Source organism: Vespa crabro, chromosome 15 (genome assembly GCF_910589235.1).
Source record: "Vespa crabro chromosome 15, iyVesCrab1.2, whole genome shotgun sequence".
Taxonomy (NCBI): Eukaryota; Metazoa; Arthropoda; class Insecta; order Hymenoptera; family Vespidae; genus Vespa; species Vespa crabro.
Window position 1 is genome coordinate 3337282 of NC_060969.1, and position 15406 is coordinate 3352687.

Below are 15406 nucleotides of genomic sequence, written 5' to 3' on the forward strand. Positions count from 1 at the left end.
TTAATGTTATTAGTAATATACACATTTTTTTAGTATAGTAAATTGTTTTGATAAATATTTTATCAAATTGATTACTAAGTCATACATACAAAAAATGAATAATTAATAATAATTGTCCAAAAAGAAAAATTCATTACACGGTATGTAAATACTTGTCATACGCGACATTGATTTTTGTGTTAATTAATTACAACAGTAATTATGATATAATGCTATTATATGAACCTCATCATATACATTGTTTCACAATAGATATTACATTTTAAAATCTGTAAGTAACTGTAAATTTAATAACAATTATAATTTTTCAATTCAAATTAAACTTGCTTCTGCTTGTTTCTTTTTCTTTCTTCTTTTTTTTTGTTGTTGTTTTTTTTCTTTTTTTTTTCTTTTTTTTTCCTTTTTTTTTTTATAGCACAGAATACAAAAAAGATAGCAACAGTATTTGATTATAAACTAACACATTTCATTTTTATCTACAAAACTAATCAACTTTGTACGTATTACTTTGAAGGCTGTGAGAATTAAAATTGTTTAAGGAAAAATTTGAATGTAGAATGAAGTATTTTTTTCATATTTTTTACCTATAATACAATTTTTATTTCACAAATGCTTCCGACGGTATTCGTCCATGTTTGAAAAGTTCCTGAAAAGCTAAAATTGCATTTTCATAATTCCAGTGAACTTCCTGTAAACATTTCAAACTCCATTCTGAATTCATGTTCGTTTCTTGACTTAATGTTAAAGCCATTTTTTGTTTTACGTCTTCTGTTAATTGCGGCGATTGTATTTCTGATAAAGTTTTAGATCCACTTGGTATATTAGACATTTGTACTGAGAAATTATCAGTGATTAATTTTTTACGTTGTTCTTCGGTAGGAAGACTAATATGCAATTGCTCGTTACAGATGCAATAACCACTTCCTTTTGGTATTATGATAAATGTCCTATTGAAATAACGTAATTGATCACCTTTATTATTCAATTCGTCAAATAATCCTGTTACTGTGATTAACATCATTCCTTCCTGTAATAGAAAAAAAAAAAAAAGAAGTTTGATTTATCAACTTATTTGTATAATATATAAAAAATTTATTCTTAATATTCTTCAAATAATATTAACTTACGCTTACAATACTGACATCCATTGTAAAGGTATTTAAGTGGTGCTTTATTCGTGGTAGTCCTATTATAAAAGATAGGACTGGTAATTTACCTTGCTTTAATAATTTCTGCCTCTTATTATTATTAATTATTCTAAACAAATTTCTATTCTCTGAAAGATATGCACTTAATCTGAAAATTCCAATAATTTACAATAACATTATGATCTATAATATATCATAATAAGTATAATATATTATAAATTTTTTCACTTACTTGTCAGTATTTTGAGGATTATTTATCACTGTCAAACTGAAACGTGCATGTTCATCGTATGCATCTAATAATAGATGCCTATTTTCACTATCAAAAATAATAAAATATTGTTGCAAGAATTGACTTGCTATGTCTTGTGCTTTAGTATCTGTGACAAATAATCGTTGAGTAGGTGGCATTTTTGTTGTATCATTTGCAACGTCAAATAATATTGGACGTGGTAATTCCATACCATCCTTTAAAACAGATAAACTTTTAGCAAAATCATTATTATATTTATATATAATTATTTTCTTAATACAATATAATATAACTTTTTCTATTATATATTCAATAATTAGATTATTTCCTTACCAGTCTTAAAAGCTTAGGAAATATTTTCCGTACACCGCTGTTGTTGAGAAAGAAGAACCAGAAACACAAAAACTCCAAGTTAATTGTGATAACAAAAAGATTTATTGTATTGTTATATAATAAATTAGCAAAGAATGCAGATATTAATTAATTTTATTGATTACACATAAAGAATTGTATTTAATATAAAAATTGTTAATATTCACATATAAAATCAAAGATTAAATATTGACAATATTTGTAGAAATTTATCAAAATACATATTCTACATTCTTTGCCAAATGTTTTTTATTAAAAATAAAAAAAAAATCATGTAAAACAATACATTACCTAATATAATCACTTTGACGAGACATATACCTATTGGAGACAGGATTTCCTGCCAATCTTAATTCTTCTAATTGTAATTCTTTTATAGCATCTAATTGCCCCATTTCTTTTATCTACAACAAATACATATATATGTATGTTTTTTTACATTATATATATTTGTTTTTTGTTAGATTTATATATATATATATATATATATATATATATATATATATATATATATATATATATATATATTATGATTTACCTTATTATCTCCTATATAAAGTATTTTTAATCTTGGAAATTTTTTATATAGTACATCAAGTTTTTCAATCATATGTAACTTGTTACCGTCCAGGTTCAATGCTTCTAACGTGGGTACATACTCGGAAACAATATCTAACACTGCCATTAACATAATTGGTCGAGATAGCGCACAAAAGTAATCCGCAATAAGGTCTATAACAAAAACATATTTTACACTAAATAAGTATTTTATAATAATAAGTAATTTAATAATTCCATGCAAAAATTATAAATTAATTTCTTGACCAACCAGGATCATGATGAAATTTCGATAAATCTAAAGCATTTGTTTCTGGAACATATCGTTTAATCATAGCTTGCTTTAATCTTTCTTTTAAAGCATCACTGATTTCACACTGTGGAAGTCCTAATTTAATTTTTACTCGAAGTTTAAATCCATTTGTTGTTGTAATTTTACGATCACAATGAAGAAGAACATTTGCTGCTTTTTGACTATCAACATAAAAGGATGCTTCATTTCCTGAGGTCTTATACTACAAATAATTTTTAAAAAAAACATTAAAAATCTGGAAAGTTGAACTAATAGACAGGAATTATAAAATATCTATTATAAATGTATTTACCATTATAGGTACAAAAGCTTCTGAAGCAATGCTATTAAGACTACTCAAAATATAATCTTTTGTATATTTTGCCCCAAATGGTATCTAAAAAATAAATAGATAAGTATACATATAAACAGTATATAAATAAAAACAATCACACATTAACTCGAAATATTTACCGTAATTTTATACCAGCTAGTTTCACCAGCAGGTAATGATTGAGACATTGATAAGATACCACTACGAAGTGCTCTATGTGGTAAAGGACTATTTCTTCCTCGAGATAAACCTCTACTCCTTCTCCAAACAATGACTTGTCTATTGTTATTATTGGAAGTTCCTGCCATTGGAATATCATTATCTAATGTCAAAGTTAAACTTCTTGATATATCTCTGCTTGATCTTCCTTGAGGTTTAAAAGACACACGACGTCTATTTCCAAATGTTCCATCGCTTGTTCTTCCAACACGATCATCATGTCCTGTATGATACAGTATAATAAAATTTAACATTATTAATAAACTAATTATTAACATTGACAATATAACTAATATCGCAATTATGACAAAATGCATAGAATTAATGAATACTCTTTTTTAGATTGGACATATTCTATTTGCATATTTTACATATTTCTTATGACTTCATAAATAATTGATAAAACATTCAAGAGTTTATATTATTATTGTAATTATAAATAATACCAAAGTAATATTTGTCTTCTGGATTACTGGTCCTTTTGCCTCCTCTTACCCAAACAGTTTTGTTAGGTTTTTTTGACATTTTCAAATAATTACATAGGATATAAAATCAGAATCACAAAACATCAGTTGAGAATTACAAACGGAAATAAGTAGGTACAAAGTAAGGTCTCTTGTATTAACATTCAGCTTTCCGTCAAAGAATTCGAGTTTCAAATCTTAATTGCTGAATTTGTTTGCTTTTTAATAACTTCAGATGGAGTAATAGTTGAGAGTGTATGAAGTTTTTTATCAAATTTTTGCATGCATCTTATGAACATAAAGAAAAATAGAAAAAATGAAGCATGGTAAGTATTGTATTTGTAACAACACTCTTTAATACTATTATCGTACTTCGCGGCATAGTCAATAGGCGGCGCATGAAATCTAGGAACATTTTAGCATCCCATCTAGTAAAATTAGTTTCTTTTCATTTTAGTCTTAAACCCTTTACACTCCGAACCATTCTGGACGTTGGCTATCAGCTAATCAGCTCGCTACTTTGTGGCAGAAACGTGCATTTACAGACCCTCGCATTATTTAGTATGGTTTTGGAACTAATTAACATATTATAATGATATTGGACTTATGTGAATTGGTTGAAATCGAGAAATGTATATTTGTAAAAAAATCAATATTTTATTTTTTATAATTTAGTACAGTGTGATAAACTTTAAAACACTTCCCAAAATGCATTGCAGGCTGATTAGTGCACGTTTGACAATAATAAGTTGTTTGACGCCTGCCACCAGGTGTTTTCCTGTCAGAACAAACAATGCAATCCCGTTTTCTTTGTTCCACATCAGGAATATGTAGTTTATTCTCTAATCTATTGTCCGCAGAAGATGTGAATGGACGCGTTCTCGATTCACGAAAATCACCCCTCAACTGGTCAATGAGTGCCTTGACAAACTTGTGGTGCGTCATTGGCGTTTCGTTATTTGTTTGTTTTGAGATACGATAAATAATGTATGAATTAATGACACACATTTCCAAACCCCAAAAAAATAACTTCCTCCACCATTTCAGCGACTTACAGAGAAAACAATACGTCGAAGCGTATTGATCCGTATGATCCACACCACCCATATTTTCCATGTATTCTAACACCATTTCAGGCTTATTGACTGTTACAACATGTCCACCGTGTAATGTTCTGTGGATAAATTGCAGTTGTGTGTTGTAATAATTAGTGAGTATTGTGATAATTCTTGTGTCTTTCCACGCAAAAAGCGTAGTGCTATTCCTGTATGCAACTGTTGTTCTTCTTGAAAATTTTGGTTTTTTTATTTGTGTCGGTACGCCTTGTCGATTAATTTGTATGGTGCCAGTAAGATGACAATTCATCTTTAGCAATTCTTCTGCTAATAGAATGCTGATATAGTATCTATCAGTGTACATGTGGTATCCTTTTGCATCAGGAATTCTGTCTAACAACTTATTATATAAATGTAGTGGAATCCTGGTAGTTACTGGAAGATCAGGCCGGGAAATGTTATCGGAAGTTATGCTGCCGTAGTACGGAAGTATTGTAAATAAATATCCATTTTGTGACCGTTAGCGCATATATGCGTATACCCCATTTCGTTGGCTTGTTCGGATTATAGGTAATAAATGCTATTCTGCCTTTGCATTTTACAATAGATTCATCCACAACGACTGCTTTATACGGTATGAAGTATTGTCTAAACTTGCCATCTATCTATTCTAAATAATTGCTAACCTTTTTGATACGAGTTCTTATCGTCGCATTTCTTTGCGTGGGTTTCTTCAAATGTAGCATCCAAAATATTTGCATAAATCTGGTCCTAGTGAATGTTTCCGGAAAGAAAGGAATTCTACTATTGGAAGCGGTAGAACAGTATTCTTGAATATTTGGCAGTTGAATCAATTCCATATTTAGGATAATTGTGATGAATGCTAAAAATTCTTCTTTAGTAATATCGTGCCAGTTGTGCCATGTAGATTTTCGTGTAAGTTCTTTCTTTCTAATTTCTTCGTTGGCATAATTGTTCGTTTCTTTTATTATGCTATTTGCTAATTCTTCAGTAAAATATAATGTAAAATATAATGTAAAATATTCTATGGGTTCTTTTACATTATTTGATAGTTGTGGTCCAGCTATTTCGTCATTTAAGTCAAAATTTATCGTGGCCGGAGGAACGCCTGATTCAGTGACGTCTTCCCACTCTTCACTTAACGATACGTTGTCATATTGCGGTGTCTTTTCTTTCGTATCACTTTCATCACTATCACTATCTATGCAGTCTCTTCGTCGCCTTGTTGCTTGGACGATATCACTATCACTGCTATCGTTTTCTTCTACAATTAGTCTTTCTAACATATCTGTATAAACATCTATTTGGAGCTCATCTTCACTACTACTTGTGTCATAAGACTCATTCGTGTTTGAACGTTTTGCCATTGTTCTAATAAAAAATATGAATAAATACATGGGTTGAAAATTTCTAATTGTTATTACTAACTCACAAGATGATATTTACCAAAAAAACTTTTACCAAACAATTTATTTACTAAGAGAAGAATCACTTTTCTGATTTTCTCACTCGTCGTTAGATCTATCTATACCGGGCGGCACTTCAAACCAGACTGATTTCAGCTTTAGAAATCTTTTCCTCCAGATTTAGATTTGCTTATTTATGATTATAAATCTCACTATACAGTGCGTGCTATGTTCGCATACTGACCTTTCTTCTACAAACTTGCCTTATCGCTCTTTTCAAGTGGCGCCTTTGAAGTGCTCGGACTGTCATAAGCACGCCTCTCGCGTTCTCATCTGACACAAAACCAACTGACATTTCTTGTATATATCTTAGTAATTTTATTATATTTTGATTTGATTTCTTGTGCCATTTCAAGAGAAAACTTAAAGGAAACATGCATGTCTCAAAAAGTTGCGCTGAAATAACTCAATTACCCGTAATCACTAATCAACTTTAATGTCCCATGAGAGGAGACAGCAAAGTGCAAAGGGTTAATCATCGTGAAATTAATTAAGACAAAATAGATTTAAATTAAATTAAAATAATATACTGGTATATTTAGTTTGGATCCATAAAAACATTGTCCTCTTAGTACCTACGTATTCAATCTTGAAACTATTATTTCACTATGCAATAATTCACAAAATCGCAAAAACGTGAATTTAAAAAAAAATGTTCAAAATAAAATGTATCCAGAGAGAAAAATTTGTCAATTAAAAATTTAATAAAACTCTCGTTGAAACATTAATCAATATCTAAAATGTTTTATATCAAACCACCGAGTGGACAGATATGTCTGCATGTTATGGAAAAATGTGTATATACTAGATTAGAATATTTAGAATATTTATATAACAACAAAATTAATGAATTTGATGGAAATTTTCAATATTTATTAGAAGGTTCTGCATATGATAAAGTTGGTCATTTTATATTAAGGTAATTGTATAATTGTGTTATTCTAATGTACACCACATTATAAGATGATCTATCAGTATTAGACTACATTCATACTTTAGATTAATAGCTTCAACATCAACTGATTTATGGATGTATTGGGTTCCAAGAGAAACATTATTATTGAAACATCGACTAGATAATATTATACCTAGACAATTAAATAGTCTTCTTCAAAGTATTATACGGCAATTGGATATGGTCAATCATAAAGAAAATGGGATAAATTTGAATATACGAAGAATATGTGTATTCTATTTACAATCTATAGTTTTTAAACATATTATGTCAAAAAATCATACTGATGATTGTTGCATTTTTCAATACAAAGGTATCTATATATATATATATATATCATTTAGACCACACACATATATATATATATATATATATATGCGTGTGTGTGCATTTTTTTAAACAAAGTTTGTAAATCTGTTACTTTATTCTTTTTCAAGTAAGATTTGAGTTAATACCAGAATTAATCAAACGAAGAGAGGTTGATTTAACTGCTGGATATGCTATAGTATATTGTTCGCAATGGAAAAAATTATTGATAGCATTATTTAATACTTATTTAATACAAGATTTAAAACATATTAAATCGCATACATGGCATGTGAACAATGATGTTAGACTTAATTCTCTCAAGCAACAAGTTCTGTTTTATATATCACGAAATAGACCTATCGTTGGAAGAATAAATAATAAGAACATAAATTTTGAAGTACAGAAATTTCCCTTGTGTATGCAACATCTTCATGCAGTATTGAGGAAAAGTCATCGTCTTAGTCATTATGCTCGTTTGTATTATAGTCTATTTTTAAAGGAAAGTGGAATGAAAATAGATGATGCTATTCAATATTGGAAAGAGGAATACTCTAAACCACATACCTGTACTTCTGTTTGTATGCATAAATGGCAAACAGATGCGAAAAAATTTATATACAGTATTAGACATCTTTATGGTTTAGAAGGATCTCATAGAAATTATAAATCTCCCAGTTGTACTGTTATGTGTGTATGTATTTAATTAATGTTCTATATCCTATCATAAACTATGTTAGGAGAAAGAATTTTTTTTTTAATAATATATTCATTTCAATTTTAGACACAAATTCCAGGACCCACATATGAAGGAGGTTGTCCATTTAAAAATTTTGATTCAGATAGGCTTACTAATCTTTTGAGTACTTCATTAACAAAAGATGAAATAGATAAATTTCTTAAAATTATGCCTCTGCAAAAGCCAGAAATAATATGTACAACTTATTTCAAAATGGTACATAAAAATAGCAATGATGATGTCATTGTTAATAGTCCATTACAATACTATACAATGGCAAATAATTTGTATTAATTACATTTTTTAAAACATACAGTAAGAGAATATTTATATTATTATATTTTTTTGAACTGATGCAATTAACATATTTATATCATATACTTTATGCGATAAGAATAAAGTTATATATAATATATAAATTGCTGCTTAAAATGTTTATATATAGTATTATTTACAATATTATGTTTTAAAATATACAATAATTATAATTTGGAAAACTTTTTTAATCCATCATCTATAACTTCATACGTCATACCATTTTTAACTAATATAGACAACACTCCTATTTTATTTAAATCAGATATGTTTCGTTGTTCATCATCAAAAAACATCATATCTTTATACTCGACATTAGATAATTTTTTAATCCTAACAAAATTATTTACATAATTATTAATATCTTTTATATTTTAGTTGCAAATATATTCATAACATATGCATTATAACATTTTAAAGAACTTACTGTGAGAAATGAGTTGTTTTGGAACCGGGATATATCTCCTTATATTTAAAATATTTTTCCCAATCTAGTAAGTTCAATAATTGTTTAGCACCTTTAATCTCTGAAGTGCGTGATGCTACGCCAAGCTCATATCCTTCCTCTGATAATTTCTTTAGTATATCAGGTACATCTTTATAATAATGTATAATCTGACCATGTGCATCTACTATTTCATCTTTTTTCCTAAAATATGTTACATCTAATATTGAATTATATTCATTTTAGTGTAAAAGTATTTGTGCAAAAAAACCACAGAATATATTGAAGACATGTGATTGGTATATTACAATAAAACAATTATATATGATTTCAACAAAACAAACCGTTTTACAAAAGGGGGTGTTACATGTGTATCAACCCAAAAAGGCCATAATGTATAGTCTGAAAATAAAATAACAGTAAGAAAAAATAATAATACAATATTTTTAGAAATTAAAAATATGCATTCTAACCTAAATCAAAAACAATTATTTTTGGTTTCTTTTCTGACATATTTATTTCAATTTATTTAACGAACTTAGCACGCTTTATGTAATTACTTAAAATTTATAAAAATCATTAAATTATAGTACTTAATAAACGTAAAATATGATATATCTTTGAACAACATATAATAGTATTACGTTTATATTGGTAGTACTGTACAAATATTTGTCATTTATATGTATTCATTCGTAGATAAAAGTAGCTATTAAAAAAGCTACATATGTACAAATTAACTAGTTCCTTATGTTCTCATCGCCACGTAGTATTATAAAAAAAAATCGAGAATTAATAGTGATTTTATAATGAATACAAAATTTACTCTAACAGTTATTCTCAATCAGTATTCTCAATAATTAAGAAACATTGAATATATTTGTTTTATTTACTGTAACGTCATATATCCGCTTATCAAAATTACTTCACGGCACAAATCTGAGAAACACAAACGCGTGAGATGAGTGACAAAATATTACCATGTTCTGTGTCTGGAAAAGTGGTTCGAGGTTTTGGTAGAGGCTCAAAAGCATTAGGCATTCCTACAGGTATCACAATTTATATATTTAAAATTCTATATATGTAATAACAATCTAAAGTATTATAATGTAAAAAGAAAAAAACAGATTATATTATCGAAATTGAAATATTTCTATTTTTTAAAGTATAACAACAATTTTATACAATCTATTATTTATTTTTGAATACAATGTAATTATATATATATATATATATAATATATTATATTATATATATTTAGACATACATACACACACACAAGTTGTATTAAATTAAATAAATCTATAGAAATTTCAATTTAATTCGAACGCTATTATAAATAAATTTCTGTAAAAATCATTTCAATATGTTAATATGTTACGATATATCTGATATTTAAGATATTTTTAACGAGTTTTTATATACGATAAGCTTTTATGATGATATCATCTTAATTCGTTATCTGTGCAATATTGCGAATACAGATTTTTTAAATTTGCCGTCTACATTGATGACATCTAATATGAAAGTTTTACTTATGAATATTTTCGCGCCTTTTGAAACATATATATATATATATATATATATATATATATCTGTATTTGTTTTATTCGTTTCTAATGTAGATTATTATTTTTCAGCAAACTTTTCAGAAAGCGTTGTTAATTCATTACCTAAAAATTTTGATACTGGTATATATTATGGTTGGGGTGCTTTAGATGGAAAGATATATAAAATGGTTGCAAGTGTTGGATGGAATCCATTTTATAAAAATGAGAAAAAAACATTTGTTAAGTGGCAAACAATATATATATATATTGAATTATATATATAAAATTGAATTATAATGAAGTATATAGTATAGTTATTAATCTAATTTCATAATAATCTTTTGTAGGAAGTTCATATATTAGAAATATTTCCAAATGATTTTTATGACAAGGAACTTAAAGTGATTGTTACTGGTTATATACGAAAAGAAAGAGATTTTGCATCAATAGGTAAAATAAATTTTCTTTTCTTTTATATCTTTTATATTTTAAGTATTATAAAAATATTAAATATATAAGAACAATTCTTTTCAGATGAATTGATAAAAGAAATAAAGAATGATATTATGATTGCTGAGAAAGAATTAGACAAACCTAACATGTTGAATTACAAATATGATACTTTTTTAACAAGTTGACCAATTTTATTTTATTATAACAATGTCTTTCATTTTTATCAATTAATTTTTACAAATATACTTATTGTGAAAGTTACATTCTTTCTCCAATTCTTATATTCAAAATGTATTAATATATTTTATTCATTATCAATTTTAAGATTATAAAATTGTATAGAAAAAATTACAAAATATTATGTTAAGCTAATAAGATGAAATATTTGAATACATTGAATAATTTGAGATTAATATATGAATACATTATATTTAATATACATAAAACATAAAATTGTATATAAATATTTATACAAAGTAAAGAAATTTTATTAATATTAATATTTAACAAAAAATATATGTAAGATTTGAAATATTTTTTATTTATAGTTTTATTATTTTAATTTGATACCAATACATTGTTATTGCGAGGTATCATGATTTTGTTCATCAAACATTTGTATCATGGAAGATGGAGGTGGAGGTGGAGGTGGTGGAGGTAAAAAGGATAAAGGTGAATTCACATATGAAGTTTGTGATTGCCAATACATATCTGTACGTGGAAATCTTATATTTGGAGCTGGAAATGTATTATGTCTATTAACATTTGCTGACGTAGCAGATTGAAACCTAGGAAGCATTCCAAAAGAAATCTTAGGATTTGGTATTGACGTTTCATTTCTGTTTACATTAATACATTGAGGGCTAATATTATACTTGTTGGAATTTTGATTGCTAGTTTGCAAGTTATTTGAATATGGCATATATCCATAAAGTCCATTATGCGTTGAATGCATTTGTTGAAAATTAGTCGGATAATTTAAATTATTAAAATATGGAAATGATGTCCATGGTGAACTATATGAATTAGATGTATCAGAACTATCATTATTTCTAACCTGAGATTTCCTTCCTTTAAAATTTTGTCCTATATTTCTGTTCCAAGGATGATTGGACTGCCAACTCGATGCTAAAAGTAAAAAGGTATAGTGTTAGAAATAATAATTATAAGAAATTAAATATTTAACTTACTTGACTTGCGTCTTCGCTTATGTGGAATATTGTCCTCTGAACTAATTATTTCATTTACTTTCTTTTGTTTTAAATTTTCATAATATTTCCTTTCTTCTTCATCATCAGAAAAATCTGGAGCCTCATCATCATCAACAGCATCGGTACCTTTCATTCTAAATAATCGGAAGTTATATTTAATAAATGAAGTATTATACGTGTAATAGAACTACTCAATATTTACAACTTACTTAGTTAATTCATGTAAAAAGACAATAGATGTATATGGTGAGTTTGGACAATAATAAACTGCCATACCAATATTAATTTCATTTTCTTTTATATGTGCAGGACTATTAAATCTTACACAGTAATGTGGATCAGAAACTCGTCCAAAAACATCAAATACTCTGCCCAATGTTCTTTTTCCTTTATCAATAAAAAGGACAGTATCTAAATTAAGAGTTGGTTTACCAGCTTTAGGACGGACAACTACTAATTGTTCAACCATCCAGGCAACCTACATAAAATGAAGTTAAGGTTTTTCATAAAAATAATAAATTATTATTTATTTTTTAATATAGAAAAAAAAGAACACAGTTTACTCACTTCTCCAACTAAATCACATGAATTTTCAGATACAGATATTTTAAGATCTTCTATTGGAGGTAGATCATCCAATTCACTTTTTAGTTCCCTTTCATTAGATTGTCTTTTATCTTTTATTTTATTTCTACAAAGAATAAATATATACTCTTATATACTTTGTATACTATAAATATATATACTTTTTTATAAATCGATATATCAAAAAAATACTATCTTACCTCTTTGTTTCATTGTCACTATTTTCATCTGAATCATTTGGTATAACTATTACTGACGAATCACTACTATTACTAGAATCATCACTGTCACTATTACTATCACTATCACTATCTTTATTAGATAACTCTTCATTCTTTATACGATATACATTTGTATTCTCACAACATAAAGTTTCTATATTTTCATTATTTTGATTTTTATTAAGATCCAAACTTTTATTTGTATTATTGGTACATATACTATCTTCAGTATCTATATCAGAATCATATTCTACAGCAATTGCAGAAAGAGATGAAGTTGTTTTGTTGCTTACTGATATTTTATTTGAAATCATATCATCCTTATGCATTGAAGAATTGTGAGTGTCAAAATTATTGGTTTCTTCAATAATAGTTTCTACAGGTATATGTTCAACAATATCGTTTGTAATAGCTTCTATAGTCATATCTTCAACATTATCATTATCAGTAGCTTTTGTAGCAATACATTCAATGTTATTGTTAGTAATAACATTATCAGAATGCATTATTCTTTGATATTTATTCTCTTTTGTCAGTTCAAGTGTAGAATCATGTATTTCATATACTTCATTATTTAATGGATAAGATACGTTTGTATCTGTAGTATTATTAGGCTCTACCGTTTCTATTAATATATTTTTACTATCATTAGAATCATCTGTAATGTCAGAGTAGGCGCAATTGAAAATTGGTACTACTTTATTTTCGTTTTTTTCTGGCATAGTCGAGTCATATATAATATATACTTCCCCATTTTCTGTTTCAGAGGTAGTTTTATGAGATTTTTCAGAAATATCACTCATAATTATAGTTTCTTCTTCACAATCACAAGTTTGTATAAATTAAATATAAATTACGTTGAACAAAAAAATATTTCGATCTCTTCTTTATGTGTCACACAGATCCACGTGCTCAGCTGATTGCGTGGTAAATTTAGGTTATGTTGAAGAAATCAAATGAATATGTAATGGTTTACGCCAACAATGAATACAAACGTAATTCTTGACCAATTTTGATGAACAAGATATCATTATAAAAATAAAGATTTAAATAAGAAGATGACTTTCTCGAATTTTTGAAAAAGTTTTCTTTCCTTTGAAAAAAAGAAAGTTATCAAAAAAGATATTCTTTTGAGAATAGTTTACTAATAAAAATAGTTTTCACAGACTAGAATTCGAAAAAGTTATTTCCTCGTTTAAAACTTCATCGATAAAATGAGACTTTGTTAATAAAAACGAATAACGTCTGAATTCAAAATTATTTGCTATTTTCAATATTTTTTGATATTTTTTGTCAAAAAGAAATTTCATATTGTGGCGCCCCTTCAAATCTGAGATAAAAGAGAAAGTAACTCGTACCACCATTACTGATTTTACATTAATTGATTTTTACTATACTGATATTTTAAAATATAGAGATACGTTTCCGCGGTGTGTGTTTTGTTTTCATCAAGTAAATGATTGCTTGCTTGTACGTATACGTGAACATTATGCTCAGATTTTATTTGATCGAAAATTCGATTAGATTACTTTGCCAAATATTTGCAATGTATTGAAATTTAATGGAAAATCATGCAATGCAAGTACTACTGGATGAATGGCTATATATTCCAATGTATTTTGAAAATCCCTTCAATCTAATTCTGATTAAACACTAAAGTACTAACACTTTATATTGCTAATAATATTTAAGTACTTAAAAAATAATACTTAAATACTTAATATAGTAATATCAATACTTTTGGCAATTTTATATTTTTCTAAATAATATATAATTTACACGGGGTAAACTAAATTAATATTTTACATAATAATACATTAAGTAGTAACATTAACGTAGTACGAAACGCGCGTTAAATATAAAATAATTTTATATTAACATTTCAATATGATTAAATTTTGAACTCGTAGTCATTGCTTTAAATAACACATCTAACACGTTAATTATAAAATGTTATTACCGATGACGGAGTGATAAGAAAACTTAACGTCTTGTATTATCTCGAAATATCCTTAGATTTATCATACAAAATTGAAGTCGATAATGTAGATTCATTTGCACGAAGAAAAAGTTTATTTTATCTTTTTTTTATTTAAAATTTTATTTGTCTTTTCTCACTTCTAAATTTGCCACTTCTTATTGATTTGACTGGTAAAATATTAAATACTTACATGATTTATATATCGTGGCAGCGTTACTTTTGGACACACGATGTTTATTAGTAGTAAAATATTCAAAATAATCATATGTAAATATTGGCAGAAAATCGTAAAAGTTATTTCTAATTAAGAGACAATATAAACAATAAAAATCGTTGATTTATGATAAGAAATTTAAAAAGAATCCTAATATTTTGTGATGAACTTTGTAATTAAGAAACTTTAGTTTTATTTTATAAATAAAAAATAAAATGAAAAAGGAACAAATTACTATTAGAGTCTATA

The 15406-nt window shown here is 26.7% G+C and overlaps 6 protein-coding genes and 1 long non-coding RNA gene across 8 annotated transcripts; 3 read left to right on the plus strand and 4 right to left on the minus strand.

The window, feature by feature from the left end:
- Window positions 1–128: 128 nt before the first annotated feature.
- On the minus strand, window positions 129–3978 carry LOC124429654 (nuclear RNA export factor 1-like). Of its 2 annotated transcripts, none has more exons than XM_046975223.1 (10): window positions 3623–3978; window positions 3098–3399; window positions 2937–3020; window positions 2603–2846; window positions 2312–2505; window positions 2065–2177; window positions 1735–1771; window positions 1381–1616; window positions 1134–1296; window positions 129–1027 (listed from the first exon to the last, which is right to left on the minus strand). In XM_046975223.1, the coding sequence occupies exons 1-10, from the start codon at window positions 3699–3701 to the stop codon at window positions 599–601; spliced, it is 1881 nt and encodes a 626-aa protein (XP_046831179.1). In that variant the 5' UTR covers window positions 3702–3978; the 3' UTR covers window positions 129–598. The 2 variants fall into 2 exon arrangements, with proteins under 2 accessions (XP_046831179.1, XP_046831178.1); XM_046975222.1 differs by having other exon boundaries at window positions 1128–1296; window positions 3623–3962.
- Window positions 3979–4297: 319 nt separating this feature from the next.
- Window positions 4298–5241, minus strand: LOC124429577 (piggyBac transposable element-derived protein 4-like). Its single transcript, XM_046975029.1, has 2 exons — window positions 5237–5241; window positions 4298–5168 (listed from the first exon to the last, which is right to left on the minus strand). Exons 1-2 carry the CDS (start codon window positions 5239–5241, stop codon window positions 4298–4300), a joined length of 876 nt encoding a protein of 291 aa, XP_046830985.1.
- Window positions 5242–6910: 1669 nt separating this feature from the next.
- On the plus strand, window positions 6911–9362 carry LOC124429656 (DNA primase large subunit-like). The gene is made up of 6 exons (XM_046975224.1): window positions 6911–7101; window positions 7182–7450; window positions 7575–8137; window positions 8228–8497; window positions 8876–9087; window positions 9189–9362. Exons 1-4 carry the CDS (start codon window positions 6923–6925, stop codon window positions 8474–8476), a joined length of 1260 nt encoding a protein of 419 aa, XP_046831180.1. The 5' UTR covers window positions 6911–6922; the 3' UTR covers window positions 8477–8497; window positions 8876–9087; window positions 9189–9362.
- LOC124429657 (magnesium-dependent phosphatase 1-like) lies at window positions 8562–9599 on the minus strand. Its single transcript, XM_046975225.1, has 4 exons — window positions 9416–9599; window positions 9287–9344; window positions 8925–9146; window positions 8562–8830 (listed from the first exon to the last, which is right to left on the minus strand). The coding sequence occupies exons 1-4, from the start codon at window positions 9453–9455 to the stop codon at window positions 8665–8667; spliced, it is 486 nt and encodes a 161-aa protein (XP_046831181.1). The 5' UTR covers window positions 9456–9599; the 3' UTR covers window positions 8562–8664.
- A 253-nt stretch (window positions 9600–9852) lies between these two features.
- On the plus strand, window positions 9853–11308 carry LOC124429658 (riboflavin kinase). The gene is made up of 4 exons (XM_046975226.1): window positions 9853–9991; window positions 10583–10731; window positions 10840–10942; window positions 11027–11308. Exons 1-4 carry the CDS (start codon window positions 9904–9906, stop codon window positions 11128–11130), a joined length of 444 nt encoding a protein of 147 aa, XP_046831182.1. The 5' UTR covers window positions 9853–9903; the 3' UTR covers window positions 11131–11308.
- A 117-nt stretch (window positions 11309–11425) lies between these two features.
- Window positions 11426–15260, minus strand: LOC124429660 (H/ACA ribonucleoprotein complex non-core subunit NAF1). Its single transcript, XM_046975231.1, has 5 exons — window positions 12942–15260; window positions 12724–12847; window positions 12366–12634; window positions 12136–12290; window positions 11426–12073 (listed from the first exon to the last, which is right to left on the minus strand). The coding sequence occupies exons 1-5, from the start codon at window positions 13763–13765 to the stop codon at window positions 11526–11528; spliced, it is 1920 nt and encodes a 639-aa protein (XP_046831187.1). The 5' UTR covers window positions 13766–15260; the 3' UTR covers window positions 11426–11525.
- LOC124429662 lies at window positions 11947–12572 on the plus strand. Its single transcript, XR_006943506.1, has 3 exons — window positions 11947–12087; window positions 12244–12402; window positions 12466–12572. It is a non-coding gene; the product is annotated as an uncharacterized LOC124429662 (long non-coding RNA).
- Window positions 15261–15406: the final 146 nt, after the last annotated feature.